The 24,985-nt window shown below is 40.9% G+C and overlaps 1 protein-coding gene across 1 annotated transcript in view; it reads left to right on the plus strand.

The window, feature by feature from the left end:
• Nucleotides 1-24,664, plus strand: part of TM9SF4 (transmembrane 9 superfamily member 4) — a 146,680-nt gene extending 122,016 nt beyond the window's left edge. The window contains exons 3-19 of the mRNA XM_069243379.1: nt 2,919-3,032; nt 3,817-3,916; nt 4,570-4,738; nt 5,229-5,358; nt 5,603-5,726; nt 6,988-7,106; nt 9,152-9,263; nt 11,277-11,347; nt 11,583-11,715; nt 16,635-16,716; nt 17,068-17,143; nt 17,855-17,938; nt 18,412-18,587; nt 19,267-19,330; nt 21,464-21,583; nt 22,024-22,113; nt 22,576-24,664. Coding sequence (XP_069099480.1) covers nt 2,919-3,032; nt 3,817-3,916; nt 4,570-4,738; nt 5,229-5,358; nt 5,603-5,726; nt 6,988-7,106; nt 9,152-9,263; nt 11,277-11,347; nt 11,583-11,715; nt 16,635-16,716; nt 17,068-17,143; nt 17,855-17,938; nt 18,412-18,587; nt 19,267-19,330; nt 21,464-21,583; nt 22,024-22,113; nt 22,576-22,725 — 1,914 coding nt within the window. The 3' untranslated portion in view covers nt 22,726-24,664. The remainder of the gene's footprint in view (nt 1-2,918; nt 3,033-3,816; nt 3,917-4,569; nt 4,739-5,228; nt 5,359-5,602; nt 5,727-6,987; nt 7,107-9,151; nt 9,264-11,276; nt 11,348-11,582; nt 11,716-16,634; nt 16,717-17,067; nt 17,144-17,854; nt 17,939-18,411; nt 18,588-19,266; nt 19,331-21,463; nt 21,584-22,023; nt 22,114-22,575) is intronic.
• The last annotated feature ends 321 nt before the right edge of the window (nt 24,665-24,985 follow it).

Raw genomic sequence — 24,985 nt, forward strand, 5'->3', positions numbered from 1 at the left:
GGAGGGGGGGAACTCCCTGGTGCCTAGGGGCTATTGCCCTCAGAAAGACTGCTCATGTGTTTTTTGGGGGGGTGGGCACTGAAATTCCCATTCCGGAAAGCCCCCAACCCTACACTGGTGGGGGAAAGAAATACTCCCTGGTGCTTGGTGGTTCTCTCCCCCCACCAGGGGCAAGATCATGGGCTATTGCCCCTATCTATCTCCGGAGGGTAGAAAGAATGCTCATATTTTGGGAAGGGTGGGAGGTTTGCCAAGTCCAGTCTGGGCAGCCCCTATCCGTACTCGGGCTAAATAAAATACTCTTTGTCCTCTGTGGGGCCTGCTGGGCTTTCTGCCCGACCGGGGGCGGGGAAGGCAGAAAGACTGTGCTCATTTTTTGGTGGGGCATTGCCAAGCCCCTTCTGGGCTGCCCCCACCCCTACTCTGGCAAAAAAAAACTATCTCCCAGGGGCCTACTGGGCTAATGCCCCAATCTTCCCCTCAGGAGGGCAGAAAGACTGATTTGGCCCAAAAATGTTGGAGGGGAGCAAATGCCCTTGCCCGAGGGCCCATTCCCCCACATGGTGTCTAGTAGGTGAATCCCTGCTTGGGCGATCCCCAAGCAGGGATCCAATAGGGAGATTCTCCCCTTTCCAATGATACTTCGTCCGTCTGCCTCTGTGCTCATGGGCTTAGATAGCACCCTGGCATCTAGGCAGAGAAAGTGAAATGAGCCAATAGGCTCATTTCATTTTCGTTTTCACTGAAATTACGTCAGTGCGCCAGGTGCTCTTTTCTTCATTTCAATGAAAACTAAAAACAACCTTGGAGCCGAGAAAGATTTATCTTAGCTCCCTAGGCTGTTTTTAGAAAAACCAAACCCCCTCTGCTGTAAACAGCAGAGGCGTTTGGTGATCATGTGATGAGGACAAAATGGTTCCATCCTCAGCACATGAGTGCCAGTGCTGAGGACGGAATGGTTCTATCCTTAGCACCGAAGGGGTTAATGAGTCTTGGATTATTTGCACACCTATTTACCTCAACGTACGTCTTTTACATAATTTACGAGAAAAATTTCCCCATGCTTAATTTTATTTTATTTTTTATTTTATTTTTTCCGGATCTGCTTGTACTTGGTCTTGTAGCGCCAAATCAGACCCTTGAATTGGCTGTGGTTTGGCTCCGCCCTTGAATTCTCTGGCTCCTCCACCTGTACTTGCAGCTTTAGTCCTCAGGCACAGCTGCAGTGGCTTGTTGGGCTGCCTATGGGCAGGGAGCAACTCCACCCAATTTCTATAACATCTGACGTCCCTACAAGGTTTACCTGGCAATCCACTATCACTGCCAGGTGTGCGAGTTTTTACTGGAACAGAGCGGCCGGAATACATGGACAGAGCCGTCTGCCATTCTTTCCTATCCAAGCAATATGAAATCACTCTCTCTACCCTTTAAACTGTTCTCTTTCTTCAGCAGATGATTAGCTCTGAGAATGCATCATCGTACATACTGTGGTGCGCAAGGCAATGTGGAGAAGCACATGGGCAAGCGCGACAGAGAGGGGGATGAAGAAGCACTCTAATGAAAGAAAGCTAGACATGGAGCTAGAAGTATACTAGGGAGACAGCTCAGCTCGAAACTACATGCACATTTGTGCTCAACACAAAAGAAACAAGCTTTTGCAATGCTGATAGGACTGGCTCTGTAGGAATGTATGTTAATGTGAAGCATTAGAAGTAGGTAGAATGGGAATGAATATGTATTTGTGTAGATGCAAAGAACTAAAGAATAATACTGGTGTAGGTAAAAGGTCAGGTGACAATTTGACTGTCAAGTCACACCTAAACATTCATGTAGGGTAATGACCACTCCAGCCACTCCCCTCCCGTTCTGTGCTGCTGCAGGAGAAAATCGCCATACATTCTAGTTATCGAAGACACTTTGATAGCATTACAGTTTCTGGTGTGTGCCCTGAAAGTTAAAGCTCAAGCAGCTGGATAAATAAAATAACAGCAGCTGTGTGGAGGGCAAGCCATTTTTTGTGGAAGCACACAACTTCTGCTCAATCAAAACATGTACTCCTGGCTCCCAACATTTAAGAGGAGCCAAAGCCTCTCTCTAGTGATGCGCCCATAATTGTCTGGGGACAGCTGCACTGTCAAGCAAGACCACAAAAAGTAGTGCTTAAAAAAAAGCAAGCAGAGGTTCCAGGGAATGAAAGTGAAGTTAAAGGCAATGTTCCATGGTAGACGCAAACACAAGACTGGCTTGATGGAGCACTGATAAGAAGCAGGCAGATGAGAGGGACAATGAAAGCCAAACCATGATCAACAATAGGCAAGCTCCAAGCTACTCTCTGTTCACGGAAAGCCATAATATGCCTCGCAACAGACAGCTGTCTAGTAGGCTCGACCGAAAAAGGTGACCTACTGGGAAATGCTTTGTGATGTGTAGCACTATCAGTCTTTTTGTTTAGAACTTGTTCACCACTGAAGTAGTTTCTTGGCACTAATAAGATATCGTTCCTGTGCTTCACCCCCTGCAGCCTTGCCTTTGTAAGCCCGATGTTAACAATGAAATGTGTGCTTGAGTAATCTGTATTCCCTCAAAAACTGTTAAAAGCTAATGAAGGCTGGTTTCATTGACTAAGAAGCTTATTTTCATTAATGGGTTTGGAATGATTGTTAATTCTAGTTGTAGACTGTAAAAATAATTTTCGATATGAATGTACAAAGTGATGGTAGTACTCAATGGTAGGAAAGTTGCTTTATTTGCAGTGCAGAATTTACAGGAGCTGATTGACAAGGTCCTCTCCCAGTACCCCCCCCCCCCCCCCCCCCCCCCCCCCCCCCCCCCCATCATGCACAAATGGGAGTGTCGGAGGTTGGCCAAACCTACATTAAAATTAGTTAACCAGTAAACCTTTCTCTCCAATTCCACAGGCAAGGTGCATGTGGCCCGTGACACTTCTCGTCATTCTCCACAGGGCAGGCACCTTCTATGTGCCTGGTGTTGCCCCAATAAACTTCCATCAAAATGACCCTGTGGAAATCAAGGTAGGTTTTGATTTTTTTTTTTTCTTCTCAAAAGGTGATGGAAATGTTGATGAAGGTGCTTGTGGTAGTGGAGGAGTATGTGCAGAATTAGAATTGCAAGAGTGAGGAGGTATCATTGTGATACTTAGTGGCAGTGTTTGATATCAGGGCTGGAAAATGTGCTGACGAATACTGGGTGGAAGTTCTGTCCAGTTTATAATCTTAGTGAAATATGTTGAGGTCCTAGCTGAAAATTATGGTGATGAAATACGAACTTTAAAAGGATTTATGTGTATTTTTAACAGATGTATGAACCAGAGCTTCTTTGCTTCCATAGAATAAATAGTACATCTGGCATAAAGTCACGTACGATTAATGCTTTGAGCGTGGAAACAATATTTCTTAGAATGTTCCTATTAAGACATGAATTTGCAGGACAAATCTCCTGCTGAAACCTTATTCTTACCGTAAAGTTGTGTGAATTCCACAAGAATTCTCAACTTACCAAAGTTTTGAAGTTCAGCTACACTCAATGACACTTTAAACTATTTACAGGTCTAATTTACAATGCTGCTTTGCCTGCTTTTATAGTTGTTAGTAGTTGGGGGTTAAACCTGCTTTCCGGTCATCAGTCCTGTTTGTCCTACTGTTTGATTTTGAGTTGCAGGATTTAGTTGCATTAAACAGACTAATTGTTGGAATGGGGCAGGAAGTAGATGGTTGGAAATATTTCTTAGTCCTAGCTCTTCATTGACCTTTGATATGTTCATGTGCCAATACTGTGTTTTTTTAACTCTTTGAATAGGCTGTGAAGCTCACAAGTTCTCGAACTCAACTTCCTTATGAGTATTATTCGCTGCCTTTCTGCCAACCTGACAAGATCACTTACAAGGCTGAGAATCTGGGTAAACTCTGCTGTGCTATTCTCCATAATCCTCAAATGTGTGTAATCTTAAAAATCCAAATAAATGTAACTCCTCGAGAGGTCAGCCATGCAGCCTCTGATGTAGCTTTTTATTTGTAGATTAAATGCCCTGTCGGATAGGTCACTGCAATTGATTGATTTTAGCCCTTGGTCTTCAGACAAGGGATATAGTTGCCTAGAAGGTAACCTGGACTGAGCAGGCTTAGGAGGCCAGAAGTACTCACCATGACGGTTACTCTTAATAAGAGTGTTCAAGGATGGGTTACCTTGTCCTGCTCTTCTTTTTCAACAGGGTAGCATACATATTGGAATAAAGGAGTTTAATGTCAGTCATTTAATGCTGGAGGAATGCGTAGAATGCTTTTTGGTGATGGAGGTATGGGTGGATAGAGGACTCAATGCATAGAGGGCTTACTTGGTGAGTCACTTGCATCTAGATAGGATCTCTGGCTTGCACAGGATGCTTTACCATTTGGATTATATCTACGTCGGCTAAAGAGCAGTCACAGGAGAAAGCTTCTATCTGGGCGGTCATTTAAATCTAGAGCGAGAAACTAACCTACTTCACATGGTGTTAGTTGTTGGAAAGTGCCTTTTAGATTAATATGTATCTGGACCTCTGTTTCCATGCAGGAGAGGTGCTGCGTGGTGATCGAATTGTTAACACTCCTTTCAGTGTGCTGATGAACAGTGAGAAAAAGTGTGAAGTTCTGTGCTACACACCCAGTAAAACTACAGTGTTGACTGTTGCACAGAGTAAGCTCATGGCAGAGCGTATCGAGGAGGATTACTACATTCACCTGTAAGTCTTGCTCTGTGCCCCCTGGGTAGGTTTTGGGGTTGGATCAGTATGGTGGTAGTGTGGTGTCGCTCTCTTGGCATATGATAATTTTTTGTATTAACATTGACCATGTTAAATTCATTCTAATTTACATATTTTAAATTGTGCAATATTGATTGTAAGGGGAGAAAATATTGTGTGGCACTTTTTTTTTTTTTTTTTTTTTTTTTTTTAACCACCCTGCGGATTTTCAGCTTCTTCCTGCATCTTGCCGAAACTGCTTACTTATTGAGCTTTTAGTTTCTTTTTCCGTTTAACTTTTTTGCTGCAATTTGCTATGTTTAGCATTTTTTCTCATTTGGTTTTGGCACTTTAAATAATCTTTTCTCAACTCAATACGTTTTTCTGTTCCTGTAATTTGACAGTAGAAACTATGAATAGCAGTGTTTCCAGCGTTCTTATAACAGTTAATTGATTGAGTACTTTTTTGCCTTCTGCTTTTTGTTTTCAGCATTGCTGATAACCTTCCGGTGGCAACCCGCCTGGAACTCTACTTGAACAGTGAAGATGGGGAAAAGAAAAAAGAAAAGGAAGTGCAGTTTGAACATGGGTACCGTCTCGGGTTCACAGAAGGAGGCAAAGTAAGCATGGTAGACCATAGCTTGATCTGTGATTTTTAGGTAAGGTAGGACTTACCTATAATGTTGTTGTGATAATGACATGCTTTTAAAGGGCAATTATGAAACTCCCGCAGGTGCTATTTTGTACTCTTTGTAAAAGAGTTTATTCCCGTGAAGTGACTCTCTTAAGGATGTGATACTAGCTTACCTGTATCAGCATGAACATGCTCGGAGTGCTATCCCTGAATCTTAATCTTTCTTTCAGTTCTATGTGCACAACCATCTATCCTTTATCCTGCATTATCACCGGGAGGAAGTGGAAGATAATCAGGAGCACACTTTCAGGGTTGTGCGCTTCGAGGTCATTCCTCAGAGCATCAAGCTATCAGGTACAAGTTAAGCATACTCAGAAGTCGATATCCTCTCTGAGCAGTGTTCTAGTGTTTTGTCTGAGGTCATGTTTTGCTGCTGATTGGCCTTTTAAAGACTACAGGAATTGCAGGTGTTTCATGGTGTCCTCTATAGGAGACACTGCTGAGTGCTTTCACTGCGGATGATTTTCCAAAGTTGAAAATGTTTTGACCTTAGATGTGACTGTGGTGTTTTTGAGTTATTTGGATCTTAGCACAGTTAGTTTCTAGTTAAACCAGGCAGCAGATGTTTATTTTTTTGAAGGTAGGCTGTGAGGGTTTAGGGCGTTCTCTTGGTCTGTAACTGGTATATTTGTGGGTCACAAATGTAGACGTTTTGGTCGGTAAGTCACAGGGATTAGGGTTAATTTGAGGACCCGTGGGTTAATGTTGATATGCTACAAGAATGAGCCACAGAGCATGAGTTTGTTGAACGTGAGGTAATTTTGGAAAGATACAAATGCATATGGGAGGTTTGGTGATCCAAAGGGTTGGCTTTTCTTTCGGTAGCACGCATGTGGTAGTGTGTGTTTGGTTGCCATTCAGAGTTTCTTTTTTTTTTTTTGGCCACAAATAGGGAGAGAATAGCCGTTTTAGCTTGCTGGTCTTTTGGTGCACCATGGTAGTAGTAGTAGTAGTGATGGTGGATGAGACGACTTAACAGGGTGGGCAGTGTGTTGAAATCTGGAAGGGTTGCGCCTTGTTGACATGGAGGGTTGCAAGTTGCTTTAATTTTTCCCAGAAGTAGACAAAAATTTGATAGTGGAAATGAACCAGACAGCATTTTGATAGGTTGTAAAGGTGGACACTTGTTGTGTGTTTCACAGTGATGGGTCACATTTCGGTTGCATGATTGATGTAAGTGGAAATTGTTGGCGCCTCACAGTGGTGGGCGGTGTTTGTGGTGGAGAGACCGATTTCCATTCATAGTGGTGGGGCAGTTTGGTGGTCCATAAGGGAGTCATACGGCTTGAGCCCCAAAGGAGGCAGATTTATCTGTGTGAGGGGGGAGTGGGCACACCAGATAAGTGACCCTTTGAGGACCTACAAAAATGAGGATTTTCTCTGAGTCCTACTCAGTTGGACTGCATTTCCATCTCCTATATGTATAAGCATTGTTTTGTTTCTGATGAAAGCCTCAATATGAGATCAGAGTGCATTCAAGACTACATAACCTTTTTTATTATGCTTTCACCTGTTTGTCTTAAGTTACTGATGTTTAAGCTGTCTTCCATCTAAGAATTGAAGGTGAATGAGAAGGGGACATGCACACTTCCTGAAACCTCTGGTACTGCTGCTCAGGAGATCGACCCCACCAAAGAGAACCAGCTGCTTTTCTCTTACTCTGTCCACTGGGAGGTAAGAAGTATAGTCCAAGGATTTTACACTTTTGTTTTATCTTGTACTAACATTTTCAGCAGTGGGACCCTGTAATTGTGTTTTTTGCAATTGCTTTATTTTGAATAATGGTGCACCATTCCGTAGACCATACTTTGATGTGGATTAAGAACAAACGCAACCGATGGAATTTCAATCCCAAAAACTTTCAACATTGTTTTTTTCCAACTGTAATAGAAAATTCGGCTTTGACACTCAGGAACTTTAGCCACTTTGGAGGGCTAGTGTAATCCTCTTTGTTAAAATATCTTCTCGGCGCTAGTGCAGAGAGTGTAGTGCAGGCTGCACCTCTTGATCTTAGCATTTCCTAACGAACCGGAGGTCCCATTACTTATAACTTGGAAAGTTAGTTTATCTTTGTGCCAGGTGGATTGGTGCACTTAAATGCCAGAGGTTTGCTTTGGTGACTCTTGCTGTTATGCTCTTTAATTTGCCTCTGTTGCTTTGCTCTGTACCCACTAAAGCTCATTGGTGTTTTGGCTTGGCTCTAAAGTAATGCAATCCTAGCTTCAATATCGGTTTGCTCACAGAAGCTATATAAGCAATTGTTAAGTTTATGAATTTTCTTTAATGATATTGCTCCACATGTTGTTGTTCTCGATCCTAAAAAGGGAAGATGCTAAAAGAGAAAAGTGGCCCTAAATGACCCAAATACAGAAATGTCGGAGTGCATGCGTTTTATGCAGCTTGTAGCCTCCATAGGTTTGCACTATCTGCATATATCTGTTAATTCTGGCAGAATTGCTGGTTATACTGTGGTTTTTGTTTCATTGCCAATACGATTTCCAAACCGTAGAGTATCAGGCAAAGGTTCCAAATTTTTTTTTTGGGCTTGTCGTGATATGTTGCCAGCGCTTATTGTAGTGCTCCTGTTTTGATTTGCCCTCGCCAAGGGATTTTCATGAATCTATATCAAGAACATTTGAGCACAAGGATTTCTCTGTTGAATACATGAATGACCTGCTTCACTCTTAAATCTTAATTTTAAAAATTCCGTTTGTATTTATCATTAAACATTGTTTTCAGACTTATTAAAAACGATGTGTGTGTGATAAGCTTTGCCATTTTCATTCAAAAGGCTACACATCACATGGTGCAAAACCCTCGAATTTCTTGCTCAATGTAACAAAGTTTCTATCCATTATGCCTCGCAAAGTCCAGCAGACAACTGGCAGGACAGGATGAAACGGAACATTTCACCTATGGGCTTGTGGTAGAGGACATAAAATAGGCTAGCAGGGACATCCAGACTACGGTTGGTTGTCCTTTTATCTGTAAAGTGCTCTGCAGCCCTTTTTATCTATAAATATGCCATATAAATAGCTTTTTAAAATATTTAATATGCATCACAAAACGTTTGAGGAACTAATGAAGGCAGTGCATACACTGAAGACATATGGTGTTTTAAAATCTCTTCATTCATAGAAATGTACAAAGGTGTGTTAAATATCACATTTTGACTTAATTATGCCTACAACAAGCAGACTCCTCTCTAAGGATATTTCAGGTTAACACTAAGGTTTTGCAAATGTATTTACATTTTGAGCCTCTTCTGCTGTAATTGTTTCTCCACCAAGTATGCTGTTGGCAACAAAAAGTGGATTATGAAGCTGCTGAGTCAGGCAAACACATCTTCCCTGGTTCTACTGTCCCAGCTCTTGAGTATGATCTGTTGCTGGAAATGTTTGGAATCTATTTGTCGCTATTAGGCATGGAGAAGCATTAAAGTAGAGAAAGAGTGAGTTTTGCCCAATAGGTTTGGTTTAATTGGCTGAGCCAGACTTTCAGGATGTATATTGAGAAGGGTGTAGATGGGACAGGCGTGAATGAAGTGATCAGTTGCAGCCACTTGAATTTGCCATAGGCTAGATAAGTCATGAGTGGAAGAAGAGTAGCCACTTACCACAACTAACACTGAAAGCCTTTGTTTGATCATCCAATTTGTGTTTGTTTTTTCTCGCTTTTTGTGTTATAAGTCTTTCACCTAAAACATTATTTCATTGCAGCACAGTGATGTTAAATGGGCATCGCGGTGGGACACTTATCTAACCATGAGTGATGTGCAGATCCACTGGTTTTCCATTGTTAACTCCGTTGTTGTCGTATTTTTTCTTTCAGGTAAGATGTACCTGGGCATTTGGATTATTAAGGGCAAGGGGCACGACCTATCTTGAAGGGATTAATCTACTGAAGCATATGGGGTGGTCATTTTCAGGTGGACTGTAGAAGGATATTAAGAGTAACACTAAGGGAGCAATTCATAAAATTGAGTCACCCTGGCAGAGGCCTATTTGAAGTACGTGTATGGTCTCACTCTACTTCTAGTTTTGACATATGATGCTTGCACCATTTACGGCAAACGTATTGTGTTTGATTTATAAGGGTTTGGTTTCAGCCTCTTTCATCCATTGGCCTATTATGCTATGGAACCTTCAGCCATTGTCTTGAAACCTTGTCAGTTCCATTTGGATCAACCTGTAGGGGATGTTTTGGTGTTTCCATTTTTCTGTTGGCTCTGTAGCTGGGTTGTTCCACCATCAATAGAAAAATGTGTGTTCTTTTTCCAGTTTGCAAGTGGCCTGCTAGGCAGTAAGCACTGATAAAAGCATCTGTAAAATTAATGCTACGCAAAATAAAGCAACTTACTTTTCTTGTAGTAGATTTTTCTAGAAGCCTATGTCTGCACTCGCTTCCCAGAGCACAAACGAGTATTGGCAAAGACAAAACTACACAGTAAAAATGTCGAACACAGTGCATTGAGCTAAGCCGTGTTCTTTAAGTCACTGAACTGAAATGAGATTCTTGCTTTGTCCGCATCCACAAGAACAGACTGTAGTAGTAATAGTAGTAGTATCTCAACCAAGATGTCAAGGTTGATCCTGCTTTGTGAATTGTTTTCCACTACCCCAAGCACATTTTGTTTTGCTTCTGCCGCTGAGTTGGAATCAATTGCTGTTGGGGGCTGGAGGGTGTGAACGCCTCAGGCTAAATGCATTCACTCTACCACTTTTGATGTGAATTAACTTCACCATTAAAAGCACATGAACTGTAAATGCTTACCAAAGTATTTAAGTTTGAGCATCACTGAGACACATCTGATGGTGAATTTCTGCTTAATTCCTTCTGCAAGGACATGTTTTATTTTTAATGACATTTGTTTTTGCCCGTCATCCCACCCCTTTTGTTTAACATCTCATTCTAGTGTTTCAAAAAGTGTGAATACGTGCAGGAGCCCTTTTCCACCTGTTTTTCAACACACTACATTAATTGCTTATGTGGGGCTAGGTAGCAGGACTTGTGCAGTCGCCACAAACTACATATGACAAAAGCCATTACTTGTTTGGGTGTTAAATCCATTCACTGCACTTCTTTTGGCGATATAGGTTATAAAAACATAATTCTGCATTCTAAGGATTATGAATCCTTCAGTTATTCTAACTATATCAGTACAAAGTTGCTCTCCTAATGGGTTTTGCACTTTCTGGAGATGTGATGCATTATCAGAGTTCATTGCCATCCCAATGGTAGCTCCAGTGACTTGAAATTGCCTTGCCCATAACTTTGACTTTGCTGATTTACTATTCTGACTGGATTCCTATTTTGAAGTCAGAGCCACGTTGAGGTCTTTGCAGTCTGGGTAATGGCCTTGTTTTTAAAGATGTTATGGTTGTCAAAATATGTCCATGCGAAGATATGCTCATTCAAAAGGTTTGACAGGTATTAATCTTATAACCATGTATGAAGTAATCAAATGACTGAAAGATGTGTGGAATCTATTGGTTGTCCAGGCTGTTCCTGCCTTTTTATTTTCCCCCAACACTTGGCCAGTATCGGTTTCCTAGAGTATACCTGATCATAGATTATTGAGGCCCAGTTGTGGAATACCACCCCACCATCGAAGCAGCATAATTAAATGATTGAGTTGTCCAAGAATTGTCTGTAGTGTTCTCCATAAGATTACTTTTGACTTTGTAAAATAACATTGTTGGAAGGTTTAAAATGAGCTGTGTATGCAGGTGCAGTAGCCTATCCGCTGGGCACGTACATTATGAATACTAGTATGCAAACACCGAGAGTGTTGTGTTTTGCTTCCCTGAGTAGAAGTATTAAACCTTGATTTTTCTTTTCCAGGTATACTGAGTATGATTATTATCCGGACGTTGCGGAAAGACATTGCAAACTACAATAAGGAAGATGACATTGTATGGGTTCTTAAATCTTCTTTTATCTAAAGTTTCACGTACATGTTTATTGTGTGACTGCAGGGCCTGTTAATGCTGGGTACACCCTACAGCTTCTGCATAAGTGAAAGACCTTGTAAAATTATACAGAAAATTATATGTGAAGGTTGGATAGTCTGCCTTTCTTTGGTATGAGCGATTTGAATGTGGAGGAAAAATCTCCTTTCTCATGTGTATTTTCTCTTCTGTAAAACAGGAAGATACCATGGAAGAATCTGGGTGGAAACTTGTACATGGAGACGTCTTCCGGCCACCCCAGTATCCGATGATCCTCAGCTCACTTCTTGGATCAGGAATTCAGCTCTTCTGCATGATCCTTATTGTCATTTGTAAGTATCACCTAGGATGTGAAGGGGGTGTGTACTTTGTACCTTAGGAAAAGTTATTAAGGGTTGTTTAACTTAACAGCATTTCATTTATTTTCTCAATCTAGTTTCTAACATGTGGGCATTCAAAACTGTCAAGACAGCAGACAGACATTACAAGCGTTGCATTTTTAGATGTATGTGTTTTTTTTTTCTTTTTCTTTTCTCATTCAATAACCAAGGCCCATGGTCTTTAATAGTAAATGTATGAAGATAACACCCTGAGTGTGGTAGATCTTCATGATCAATTGGAGGCGATACCTGAAGCTCAGTCATGTTTAAGAGCTCTACAAAACTGGATGAACTCAAATAGATTAGGTCAGTGGTTCCCACTCTGAGAAGCGCGGCTCCCAGATGAGCTGTCAAAACTAGCTAGGGGCAGCGCACTCAGTTTGGGAACCACTGCGAAATAACTCAAATTTAAATGAATCACTCGCTTAAAATCATAAATGTAAACTATGCAATTAATGGGAACTTCCTTTCCAGGCGCTATAAATGATCTGAAAGATGTAATGTACTGTAGGGCTCGATAAAGACAATAACAGAAAATGCTAAGTTCCGTTTATCCCTTGGCAGCCACAGTGTCCTTGCATGCATACTACCGGAAAGTAGGTGAACGATAGAGAATACATGAAAACCGATACCAAGAGACCACAACTGTTGAACAGAAAACTCTGCTCACAGATGTATGCATGCTTTGGTCCCAGCGTGTATTGTGGCAGACATTCAGCAGTACATCAGTTGTGGATGATTAGGGATGCTCTGACACCAGTCCTTCTATGACCTAGAACTGCAGGATTTGGCTATTTTTCTTCCTCTGGTTTACAGCAGCCTCTTATTGCTTCCTGCCGAGACTAATCACCTCAGCAGGTATCATTGGCTCTTGTTCCCCCAGCAGGGTCATAAGAACACTGTCCATGTGAGGGATTTATCAATTGGCCTAACTGAGAAACCAGCAAAACACCACCATCTTCTGGAGCACGCAGCAAATCATGTTGCCTTTGCCTCATGTTTACACAATGTTTAAATTGCTATGATGTAGCAAGTTGGATATATTTACATTTGTGTGTGCGCAGAGGCATTGCACTTTCTCTAAAACAACTGACAAAATGTAAACAGATACTTTAGTGCACACGTGCGTTAATAGGTTTTGATTGCACATGCAATACCAATTCAGCCAAATCACTTCAGGACTAAACATTTTCACAGCCACAAGCCCTTATCTGGCATGGGGCACGTTTATTTTGTTCTTCAGTCCAGGGCCATTAACCTGGGAGAAAACAAAGAAAAATGGAAACAAAGGCTTTCAAGTTTATAGGAAGAGTCAAATATACACTTCCTGCAGTTTTCACTATTATGTTTTGATAAAACAGTAGTAACGGGGGCTAGGGGTGGCACCTATTTAAAATGGGGGGGCTTCCTGCAAATTGTATGCAGTATGGTGCACCAAAAGCAATTTTTTAAAACAAAAAGTAGTTTAAAAAAAATGATGTATGGTATGCAGTCCCCAGTGCTGAAGAGTATTGGTTCTGGCTCAGCCAACTAGAGTTTTTTTTCTTAAAATTGTTATTTGAAATGTATTAATTAATTTTATTGTTATATTTTTATTTTGTTATATCTATAACTGCAATACCATCATCAGCTTCATCCCAATTATTTTCACAGAGAAAAATGGAAGCACTCCCTAGGCTGGGCTTACAACCCCTGACCAGCCAAAAAAGTAACATAAAGGAGAGCCGCGGCCAATAAGTCAAGGGAGACGGGTCGAAAATGTTTGGCAACCACTGGACTAGGTTTGAACAGCAGTAAAACTGAAATGTTACTTTCAGTTGTAAATCAAGATATCTTATGAGTTCTGGCCATGTGAATTAGGGCCCCTCGAAAGCCAGTGTCTGTGGTCATTGATTTGGATGTTTTTGATCCAAAATGCATCTGTTCATACTCAAACAAGATTAATTACTAAAGGAGCCCATCATTTGACCTACCTATTCAAAAATACTCAACTGCCTCACGACCACCCATCTGATTTCATTATTAAGTGCAGTGTTCTTTCTAGACTTAATATTGTGTTAGTGTATACTTTAACAGACGCCAAATCAGTCTGAAAAGAATGCAAACTAGCTGTTGAATATGTGAAAGTTGGAATTGTATGCGGACTAAACAGGGTATAGGTTGACCTTAACTTAGTTGCCTGTAGAAGACCCAATTACCTTTAGGGCTTTAAATGTCATTTGTAAACTGCTACGTGATCTGCGTCCAGAGTTTATAAAGAATGACTTTCAAGTTAAACTCCTAAGGTAGCTTTGCTCAGCTGAAGATCCTAAACTAGTTGTTCCTGAATGAAAACTGCTCAGAGCCTGGTGAAAACAAATGTTCATGGCTGTTAGAGCGGCTTTATGGAACTTCTTGCCAACTAGCTAAAGATATCGTGACAGTTTGATTAAATCCAAATGCCAACTGGAAATGTATCTAAAAGGCTAATTACCGAATGACGTGCTGCCTATTTGTATTTTAGCTTATGTGACAAATTCTTCTTTATTTTATTATTTGTTTTGTTAATTTTGAATTGTGCTCTTTGAAACTGTCTACGGCGTGAATGTGCTAAATTAATAAATAAAATGAAATCCCCTGTTTCACCAAAAGAATGAACAGATAAAGGTTTAATATCTGAATTTGTGAGTTATTTCATCTGTACAAGACACATTGTATAATTGAATATAATCATTCTATTTGAGGTGTCTTATATAAAGGTTACAACAGACTAAGAATTAAAAACAAAAAAAGGTGTGATGGCGTGGCTGTCATTTTATAAGCACACGTGTCATTAGGCGTGCAAACCCACAAAATTATGTGGGCACCATTTCTTTTTTTTCTTTTTCCAATCCGAGATGGAATAAATAAAAAGAAGCGCAAAATCACTTTTTTTTTAAAGCAGATAAAGTGGCAGAAAGAAGTCGGCTTGTAGCATGTCTTACTCATGTGTCTAATCTTAAAAAATGTGCATGCCTTACTCACATGTTTGATTTAAAAAATTAAAAAATCTAAAACGATTATCAGACAGTTATTTGCTGAACAAATACTTACCCCTGCAGAGGTTTTATTAAGTTGACTCTAAAAGCAAATTAATCTATGCTATCAAACCATTACCCAAGATGTTTCTCACATACTACATTTGAAATTCTGGTGATCTGGCTCCACAGGGAATAAGACATGCTGTTTAGGCATGTGAAGCTGTATACAATATGCTAGCCATTAGCTTTACAAACATATTGTAGCCCATTGGTTTTACATAGAACATGTGCTACTAGAATAACTGATTACATTTTGGAACAGAATTTAAAAAATGTAATAAAATATTTATCTCAGTACAAATAAATAAGACAGCCTTGTATTCGCATTTAAAAGAAAAGAATAACTATTAGCATGAACTCATAACAAATTATATAAGAAGAAAGAAGAATTGCATTGTAATGTTCTTTTTAATCACGTTAACGTAATATGGGCTAAGAAAAAACATAAGTGAATTGGGATGAGTTCTATTGAGATAATATATTTATACATTTTTATATAGAATTATCTGACATTAGGAATGCACAGTGAACTAGAATCTTTTGGAGTTGCCAAGGGTTTTGAAAGTCAGAGAGGAACTATTTTTGTTAAATGGTACCATAAGAATATTGCAGTTGGTTACAGATGATTTGCTATCCTTCACACTGAGTAGAAAGCATCCAGGGAAGATAAGAATGCCCCTCTGCCTGGTCCTGAAGAAAGCCCAGTGATACCTTAACTACATTGTGAGCTGCTGTTACACGTTGACCAACTTAAGGTAGTGAAGAAGTAACCCTACATTTTGCCAGACGCACCTCTCTGTTTCCCGTTTTTAACCTTGTATTATATAGGCACAACAAAATCGATAATTTTCTGTCTAAACATAATTTTAATACTCACAGCCATTCCCCTTTCACCACAATCCCTCCACACACAAAAACGAGAGCTCAGGAATTGCCCCCACCCACCGCACCAACTTGTGAAAGAGGTCCCTATGACGGCACATGCCACCTAGCGTTAGTTAGTGAGGGGTACTACAGTCCTACAGGCACAATGGAGAATATATTGTTCAAAAGACAAATGGATAGTTTGGAGGCGTTTTGAAATCACAGTGATATATTATTGCTGTATTGTTTTGATTGTCCAAAAGTGCATCATTAAATCGTGTAGTTTTTTATTTTTTTATTTTTTATGGAGTAGAGTCCCTTTCAAGCAGGCTACAGTGGAATCCTGTTCCTGCAAAATAGTCCTTACAGAGTCCAGCAGTATTTGTGTCTCACATCTGCTGCCATCATTGGTGCAATTCCATTTCCCCTTTATTTCATACTTCTTGTTTTTCCACGTGATAGTGCTGTTCAGAAAGCTCATACCTCTATCACCACAGATACATCTCATATAAGATACCATCTTGATCTTCCTAGTTAACAGACATTGAGATACTGAGAGTTATTGGAATCAGACACTACATGGTGCAGAGGGCTCACATAATGAAGCTGCGTGTTCCCTCAGCCCAATGTATGTGGCAGTGTTTCAGGTACTATTCACTATGTTGTTCAGTTATCAGTGTTGTTGATACATCTTTAAACAAAATCTAAATGTTAATATAACCAAACTAACCGTTGTTTACAGAACTAATAACAGACAGTACTTAAGACAGTGACTCTTGCTCATTATTGAAAGGCTCAGGGCGACATAAACATGGTATTCAAGGCAAGTAAGCAGTGATGGGCTGTGTACATGATAGTTGGATACTATAATCACTATTTAGGGATGGTGGTAGCCACAGTACATAAAACATTATTTGTGTGTTTACTATATGTCCTCTTATTCTGCAGTTGTTGCCATGTTAGGAATGCTCTCACCATCCAGCCGAGGAGCTTTGATGACCACTGCCTGTTTCCTCTTCATGTTCATGGGGTATGTAGAACTTAACCGGAGCTACTGTGTTTAAATATTTTTGATCGACCATATGATCTTTGCCTGTGTGTGTGTGAAGATGCCTTCTCTTATTACTCTAACTGCTCCACGCTGTAAGGTTTTTATCTATAGGTTGACTGCTTCTGTGCTATCACCTGCTTGCATTGTTTTCGCATATCCATTTGATTGCTTTCCTCTTACTGTGACCTTTCTTATGTGTTCTTTGCTGCTGCTATTCATTTGAGGGAATCTCCTATTCTTTCTTCTGTTTTATTTCCCTTGTGCTGACAATTCCAAAGACAAATTCTTCGTGCTTTAGTTGTTCCGCTGACTCTGTATGTTTTTCTTTAGGGTGTTTGGGGGTTTTTCTGCTGGTCGCTTGTATCGGACGTTGAAAGGCCACCGATGGAGGAAAGGAGCTTTCTGTGTAAGTGTCTTCATCTACAAGTGTGTAAGAGTAGTGCAGGGTGGTTACTGTACTTTATCAAACTAGGACATGGGAAGGCCAATTAGGATTCAAGAAAGATCCTCAGTGTCTAATAAAGGGTTGTAAATGTCCTAACTATTTACGCTTCTACTTTTTTGTCAGAAATGTTACATCTGCGTCAGATAGTCTTCCATTATAGAGATTTCCTTTCTGTGATCATATTAATGAAGTAGTTACCACTTGTTGGCTCTCGTATTGACATCACATTTCAGTTATGCCTGTCACTCAATACTCCCCTCATATGACAAAATTGTGGCACTTTGCACATACTGCAGTGAGGATGCACAACTATTCCTTCATTTTGTATGGAGTTTTTTTTTGGAGGTACTGGCCTGTTTTTGTGGTTCTCAAAGATAGAAAAGCTTTGGTGGGGGGCAAATGTTCAATGAGTTTTATGTTTGATTTTTGTAGATCCTGTTCTCTTGGGACAGGCAGAAAGCATATAGTTTTGAAGGTTAGAAATAAGAAATCTATGGCAATTAGCATTATGCTATGGGAATATGTCCTCTGTCTGCAGTAGGGGCTTATCATAAACTGCATACTGGGGAGGATTAAGGAGGTGTACACAATTTGTGCATTTGACAGTGGTGTATCGGGAGTTCAATTTTGAGGTTACACATGACCAGTTAGTGTCACTCTGTTTTCTTTCAGACTGCCATGCTATACCCAGGGGTCGTGTTTGGAATCTGTTTTATCCTTAACTGCTTTATCTGGGGAAAGCATTCTTCTGGAGCGGTAAGTACTCATTGGGGACATGGGGAACTTGTGAGACTGTTGGAAAGCATCTTCCATGCAAAGGTATGATGCATTCCTATAAAATCTTTACTGGGTGAGGGCTGTAGTCCCAGTCTTGAGTGGGCAGAAAGGGACAATTCCATGAAAGTAGCCATGAATGTGTAGTAAGACATCATACAGAAAGATAGTATGGATCCTGAACGTAGCTGGATGACTAGGATCCTGCATTAGTCCAAGCTTTACACTAAGTACGATAGCAAGAGCGTTCCATTTTGCAGGTTATATGAATAGAGAAGGCAGGGGTCATGCTCTGGTAGAACATATATACACTGGAAGGTATCTGGTGTCATGAACCACTAACCCAGACAGGACAATGAGCCTTTGCTGTTGTTAACTTGGCAGGTAACTTGTATCATTGTTGGCTAAGCTTCATGTGCAGATGATGACTGACTTTTTTTTTTTTCTGCTGCCAGGTTCCTTTTCCAACAATGGCTGCCCTGTTGTGCATGTGGTTTGGAATCTCTCTGCCCCTAGTGTATCTTGGCTATTACTTTGGATTTCGTAAGCAGCCATACGATAACCCTGTGCGGACCAACCAGATCCCTCGGCAGATTCCAGAACAGAGGTGGTACATGAAGAGATTTGTGGGGTAGGTTTCCCAACATTGTTGTGAATAATTATGCCACAGTTCTAGCTATCCGCATGGAAGGTGATCATCTGTGGTAACTTAACCGCCTGGTTTTCAGTCCCTATGAGTCAGCCACTAGTTTTTCATATTGGTGCCTAAAATGAATTGTTGACCATCGGGAAGGGAAACAATTGTTTGCACACTGGCTGCAAGTTTGTGTAGTACTCATTGGATACTCCTAGCTATTTGCTGGGTCCCCATTTGCAAAACTGGCCCTGGGTTCATGTGCCCCATCTAAAATATCAATGTAGAATCCACTTTGTGTAAACAAGTTCCTACATGTGTTCTGCTGAGAATTCAGTTAGCTGTCTCTCTGGGATGTATGACATGCCGTGATTCTGTACCACTGGTGTAGTGAGAGGCTGTGCCATTTTTCTGCTGCTAATGGAAGTCATGTGATCTAGAAATTCAGCCTCTGTGTTTTGAAGTTCCTGGAATCACAATGCCACTTGCCATTGATGTATGTAAGATCCTAGGCAAATTAATTCTCGCTCTGCCCTTCATCTAAAACTGTTGCTCTTGTTTAATTATATAGGAGCCATGTTGAATGTGCGGTGGAATGACCATCTTGGGTTGTGAGTGATGATTTTTGTCATGTTCTCTTCTGGTCTCTTAACCTTGTGCTTATTCGTCTCCACAGGATCCTTATGGCCGGAATATTGCCCTTTGGAGCCATGTTCATTGAGCTGTTCTTCATTTTCAGTGTAGGTAGCAACTTTGTTGCAGACTGTCAGCACTCTTTGGCTTGTCCTCTCAAACGTCAACATTAAACTTGGCTGCATGCTGTCTGGATTTGCTTTTCAAACCTTGCCTCTGCACTTGCATCTTGGGCAGTGAGATTGACACTGTTTGGAACATGTCTTGCTAGTATTTAGTCCTAGTGTGATACACAAGTCTGGCAGTCAAAATTATCTACTTTTGCAGTTGGATACAGTTTAACAAGCTCAGCAACGAAGACCGACCATTCTCTTGTAGGGGTTTTCCATGTATAGTCATAAGCCTTGAATAGTTCCGCCAGCCTGTGGGGACCCCGGAGCACTTTGTCCAATATATCTTCTTAATTGTTGATGTTCGCCTTACTTCAGAAAGGCCTGTAAAGTCACTTAAGAATCTCAATATGCAGCCTAAAGGAAAGGCTATAGTGTCTGAAATTCTTCATCTTGTTTGCTTTAAAAAGAACAAATAGGTAATGATATACCTGAAATATTATTTTGTCTTCGCCGCCGGGGAGGGTTGCTTATGACGATCATAAAAATACTCCTACAAGAGAGTTACAGGTAAGATACTATTCTTTTCCTCGTCGGGGATTTCCATGTATAGTCCTAAGCATTGAATAGAATACCAAGCCAATGCCATAGACAACGGTGGAGTAGACAGAGCAATTATGAAGTATGCTATCAAGCAAAGAGGTTCCTGAGAGAAAGCCTGTCCTACCGGAGTCAAGACAGTAGTGCTTAGTGAACGTGTGGACAGACCACCAGGTAGCAGCTCTTAAGGGAACATTCCTCATCAAGGCAGTCGTGGCAGACTTGCCTCTGGTAGAGTGTGCTTTTTGTCTGCCAGTTAGGGTTTGTTAGATAGTTGGTACCAATATAGAATAAGGAGACAATCCACCTAGAGATTGATTGATTGGAGGTGGCCAGACCGGTGCACACCAGCCCATAATTAACAAACTAATAAATTTGTTTTTAGCATTGTAGAATTTTAAAACCCTCTCTGTGTCTAGCTGGAGTAAATGGATTTTGAAAGAAAGTTGGCAAGGAAATCGACTGGTTGACATGAGTCAGAGATAACCTTGGGCAGGAATTTAGGATGTGTTCGCATCACTACTTTGGAGGAGTGGAATACTGTATAAGGTTTGTGAGCACAGAACCTGAATCTTGCTAATCCTGTTATGATGTAATTGCCACAAGAAAAGCAGTTTTATCAAATGAAGTGTTGGAGAAGAGATACCTTGTGTATGGGTGGGCAGAACTATTCAATGCTTGTGAATCATGGAAATACCCCTACGAGAAAACTGGAGTTACAGGTAAGAAACTATTCCTTATTCACTAATGTAGCTGAATTGTGTGACAGCTAGTCTCAAAACCCATTGTCTAATCAAATGTCATGTTTTAATCCCTTCAGTACCAGTGTGGCCTTTTATTCTTCCAGGGTTAACAACAAAATCCAGTTTTTGTTTAGTAACTTCCATAAATGGAAGTAAGTAGCAGTAGTTTTAAGTGTATTCCATTGAAATGACAAGTTTTAATATTATATGTTGGCCTCAGTTATTAATCCTGCTCACCAAGGTCTTGGTGACATGGTTCATAACATTTCCCCAGAATCACTTCAGCCTCCATAAATAATGGCCTACCCTACTCTCAGAAAAACACTTCGGCCTGGTCCTACTATTCTGTCATGTGCGGGACCTAACTTTGAATATTTTTGGAAGTGCTCTGTGTGAAGGCTTTTGACAGGTTGTGTATTGTATTAACTGTAGCAGGCTGTGTTTTTGGATGTGATGTATTGGGGACATATCTATTAGTACAGTGATGTACAGTGCTTTATTGTTTGTATGTGTGACTAGCTTGTACAGATTGTGTGTTGGTGTGGCACTTCAGAGAGCTGTAGCAGTGTGTTTTGGATGATATGCTCTGTGTTTTTGAGTGGCACTCCTCTCAAGACATAAGAAATGCTATGTTTTAAGGTTGCACTTTCTTTTTGGGGGCCTGTGGCACACTTTTGAAGAGGCAAACTATTACTGGTAGTGTGCTTTCGGTGTTCTGATATGCAATGCATTTTAACTAAGTGATATTTTAAGGTGTTAAATATGTGACACTTGTTCTGTTTTTCAGGCTATCTGGGAAAATCAGTTCTACTACCTCTTCGGCTTCCTTTTCCTGGTCTTTATAATCCTTGTGGTATCATGTTCCCAGATCAGCATAGTAATGGTCTACTTCCAGCTCTGCGCCGAGGTAGGAAAGGGCAAGTGACGCTACCTCAGCATGTATCAGGGCATATTGTGGGGTCATTGCTGTGTATTTGGTGGAGAATGTTCTGTCCATGGGTGTGGTGGGTGTTCTTTGCTGAGGTGTTTGTGAATGTGTTCCGTGGGATCGGTGGTGGGGGTTCTGTACTATTGACATTGGAATGGCTGTTGGTGATGTACAGTTAGTGAGGCACTTGCCTTGATGTGGTACTGTTGGGCAGTGCTTTGCTGTTTGATTGCATAGTGTGGGGGTGATGAAATGAGAAAATCTTAGTGTTGGTGGGGTGGTAAATCAAATACTGTAGGATTTGTGATGTAGTGGTACTGTGCTCTTGGATCGTTGGGCGGGTCTAGTACTACATTGGAAGTGAAATTAGAGTGTTTGCTTGGTTTTCTTTGTCATGATTTTTCTTATTCGATTTTTAGGATTATCGCTGGTGGTGGCGGACATTCCTTGTATCTGGAGGATCAGCTTTCTACGTCCTAATCTATGCCGTTTTCTACTTTGTAAATAAGGTAATGTAATATACCAAAGTCGCTGCAACCCAGAAAGCATGAGGCGTAATTTCATCATAGACTTCACTGCAACAGTTCGTTATCTCCAGGCCTGTGCAACTGGTATTCTTTGTTTAAAAGTGTGCATGGTTGCAAAGAGATAAGAGTGAATACGACTGATGTGTCCATGGGCAGTTATAAGAGCTGTGGATTGGACAGCACAGGACACGTATGCCAGCTGCTAGAATTAACCAGGAATAAAAATCTGCCACAACCTGAGCAGTGGACCTTCATCATAAAGTTGGTGTTTGCCCTACTTCCTTGGAGCTTGAGGGATATTGCAAATCTCCGCCATATTGGTTTAGGGGAGCCTCTCCTCTTGGAGGTGGATGCAGTGCAGAACTGTTTGTTCCAGTATATAGCACATTGTATAGATACATTTTGTTAGTAATACTAAGAACATCCTTGTCTTTTGTCTTATAGCTGGATATTGTGGAATTTATCCCCTCGCTCCTATACTTTGGATATACTGCTCTGATGGTCCTGTCCTTCTGGCTTCTCACTGGTACCATTGGGTTCTACGCAGCATACATGTTCATCCGAAAGATCTATGCTGCTGTGAAAATAGACTGAGTTCAACTGTGTGTGTGAGAGACTCAACCTCGGACACTGGTGTTTCTGCGTTTTTTAAGGAACAAATGTTAACAGTGGCACACCACCTATGGCCTGGAACTCGGCAGGGTCGCTCTCGGTGGAAATGAACTTTTTGGGACAGTGCCCATGGATTTTGGGGGAGGGACACAGTGATATATCAATGCATTTTAACTTTATATTCCAGTTCAGGAGTGGTTCAATGAGAACCCTCTTATGTAAAGTTATTTTTGGTAATTAGTCTTTTTTTAATTGATTGGGTGTGAAAGGCAAAGGGATTGCTTCATGTGTTTTCTTTTTTTGATGCTGCTGTACACTTTCCTTCTCCATGCACACAGCGAGTCTTGCATCTTGGCTTATTTCTGCAGTGGTTGTCTGCAGGCAGAACCAGTAAAAATGTTGTGAGATGAATATGTTGTACAGCATTTATCTCTTGGGGGTTACCCCAGTCTCCTTATTTTATTGTCCCTCTTGCTTAGCACCCTGCTTTGGAAGTAGGTTTAGAGGCTTACAGTAGACTTGCAGTGGAAAGTCAGGGCTTTGTAAATATACGCCCTTTTTGTGCCATGATCACCTTGAGAGGGGTGGGTATTCTCTGTCACAGTTGCCAAGGGTAAATTTGTGAGTCTTGTATGTTCGCTGCCAAGTGACACACTTATCTTGGTGCTTGTTTGAACTGCAGATAAATGTATGGCTTTGGGTGTTCTGGAGGACACTTAGTGCAGAAACATTTAGTGGCCTTTCAGTCTATACTGTTAAATATGTAAAATGTGCGTGGAGGGGAGTTGGTGAAGGACAGAAAATTGGGCAAGTTGCAAATAGACTCAAAAAGCTCAGTGTTAGTTGCGTTCAATCGCTTTGGATCTGAAGAAGTGAGACCTCTGTCCATATCTGCTCCCGCATAGCTGCTGCCTTGTCTGCTTTCACATTTGATGGGCATGGTATTTTCACATTTCCTCCAATGTCTGGGAAATTGTCTTTGCAACTAACACGGGCACATGAGATCTTCAGTACCCCTGTTTTCCTCTGTCTCAGTTTAAACATGCATCTCTAATGAAGGATGGCGAGATAGATCGCCTAGACATATGTCTGTGGGAATTTATGAAGGAATATTGAGGGAAAATATCATTGGCTGTGTGGTTGAGTTTCACAGCTTGAACAGCTTTATCAGAAGAGTAACCGGTACACTGTAGGAATGTTGCTGTATGCTGAACAAATGGGAAATGCCACTCAAAAGCTAGTATAAGAGAGAACAGATAGTGTCTAAATCCTAGGCTGTGCAGAAACGCAAATAATTACAAACTTGAGCACCCCTTCCTTTTGGACATATCACTGCGAGGTGAGATGGATGCGGAAGAGTTTGAAGTGATGTTCAGACACCTCTGTGGGTAAGAGTGCAAAGATCATCTTTCCGTAGCAGTATCAGTGGTTTGTATTGGAACACTTCCCTGGCATTGAAGGCATGATATACCCCACCACTTGAGGTAGCGGGGCAAAGTGGTAGTGCTTTGATGTGGGGGTGGGACATAGGTGCCCTGTCGCGCAACACCCCTTCCAAGAACGTTTTGCCATTGGTTGTGAATTCTCTGTTTGTTTGACTTTGTGTACATCAGTCTGAAGCATCCCCTTCGAAAAGCAATTGAATTTTAAGCTAATAACAGTTTCTCTGCACTGGATGTTTTTCCACTTTTTAAGGTTGCCACTGAGCCAAATTAAAAGGCATCATTGGGGGCATATGGAGCACAGAATACAGATATTTCACTGAATCTGCAGCATATTTGACCTGGATAGAAACATTTTGAAATTTTGTTTGTTTTGAAGAGACTTGGCTGGACTTTATTTTGGCTGTAGTTTCCGAACTCTTTTTTTCATGCCTGTAATAAGTGTCTGTTGTAAATAAAATCTGCTTCTGTGCTATAAATAGAGTTATGTGCTGTTTTGCCACTTCCCATAGCCAGACAGAAAACGAATGCTCCAATTCATGCTATTGGATCACTAACAGACCACTCCTGGGTGGGCTTAAGACCCCTTCCATAAAAGGTCTACTGATCAGTTTGCGACATTTACAGAACAGCCACAACAATATAACTGTATCAGACTCCATTATCTGGATTCTCACACCAGAAACATAGACCCAGGTTGGTCATACTTGTTACTGCTTTTCCTATTCTTCTTGTTTAATCGCTCCCTGTTGAGGGTAGGGTGCCGCTTTGCCCTTTTGTATAGTTTCAAATATTAATGA

The sequence above is a fragment of the Pleurodeles waltl genome, chromosome 7 (assembly GCF_031143425.1).
Source record: "Pleurodeles waltl isolate 20211129_DDA chromosome 7, aPleWal1.hap1.20221129, whole genome shotgun sequence".
Taxonomy (NCBI): domain Eukaryota; kingdom Metazoa; phylum Chordata; class Amphibia; order Caudata; family Salamandridae; genus Pleurodeles; species Pleurodeles waltl.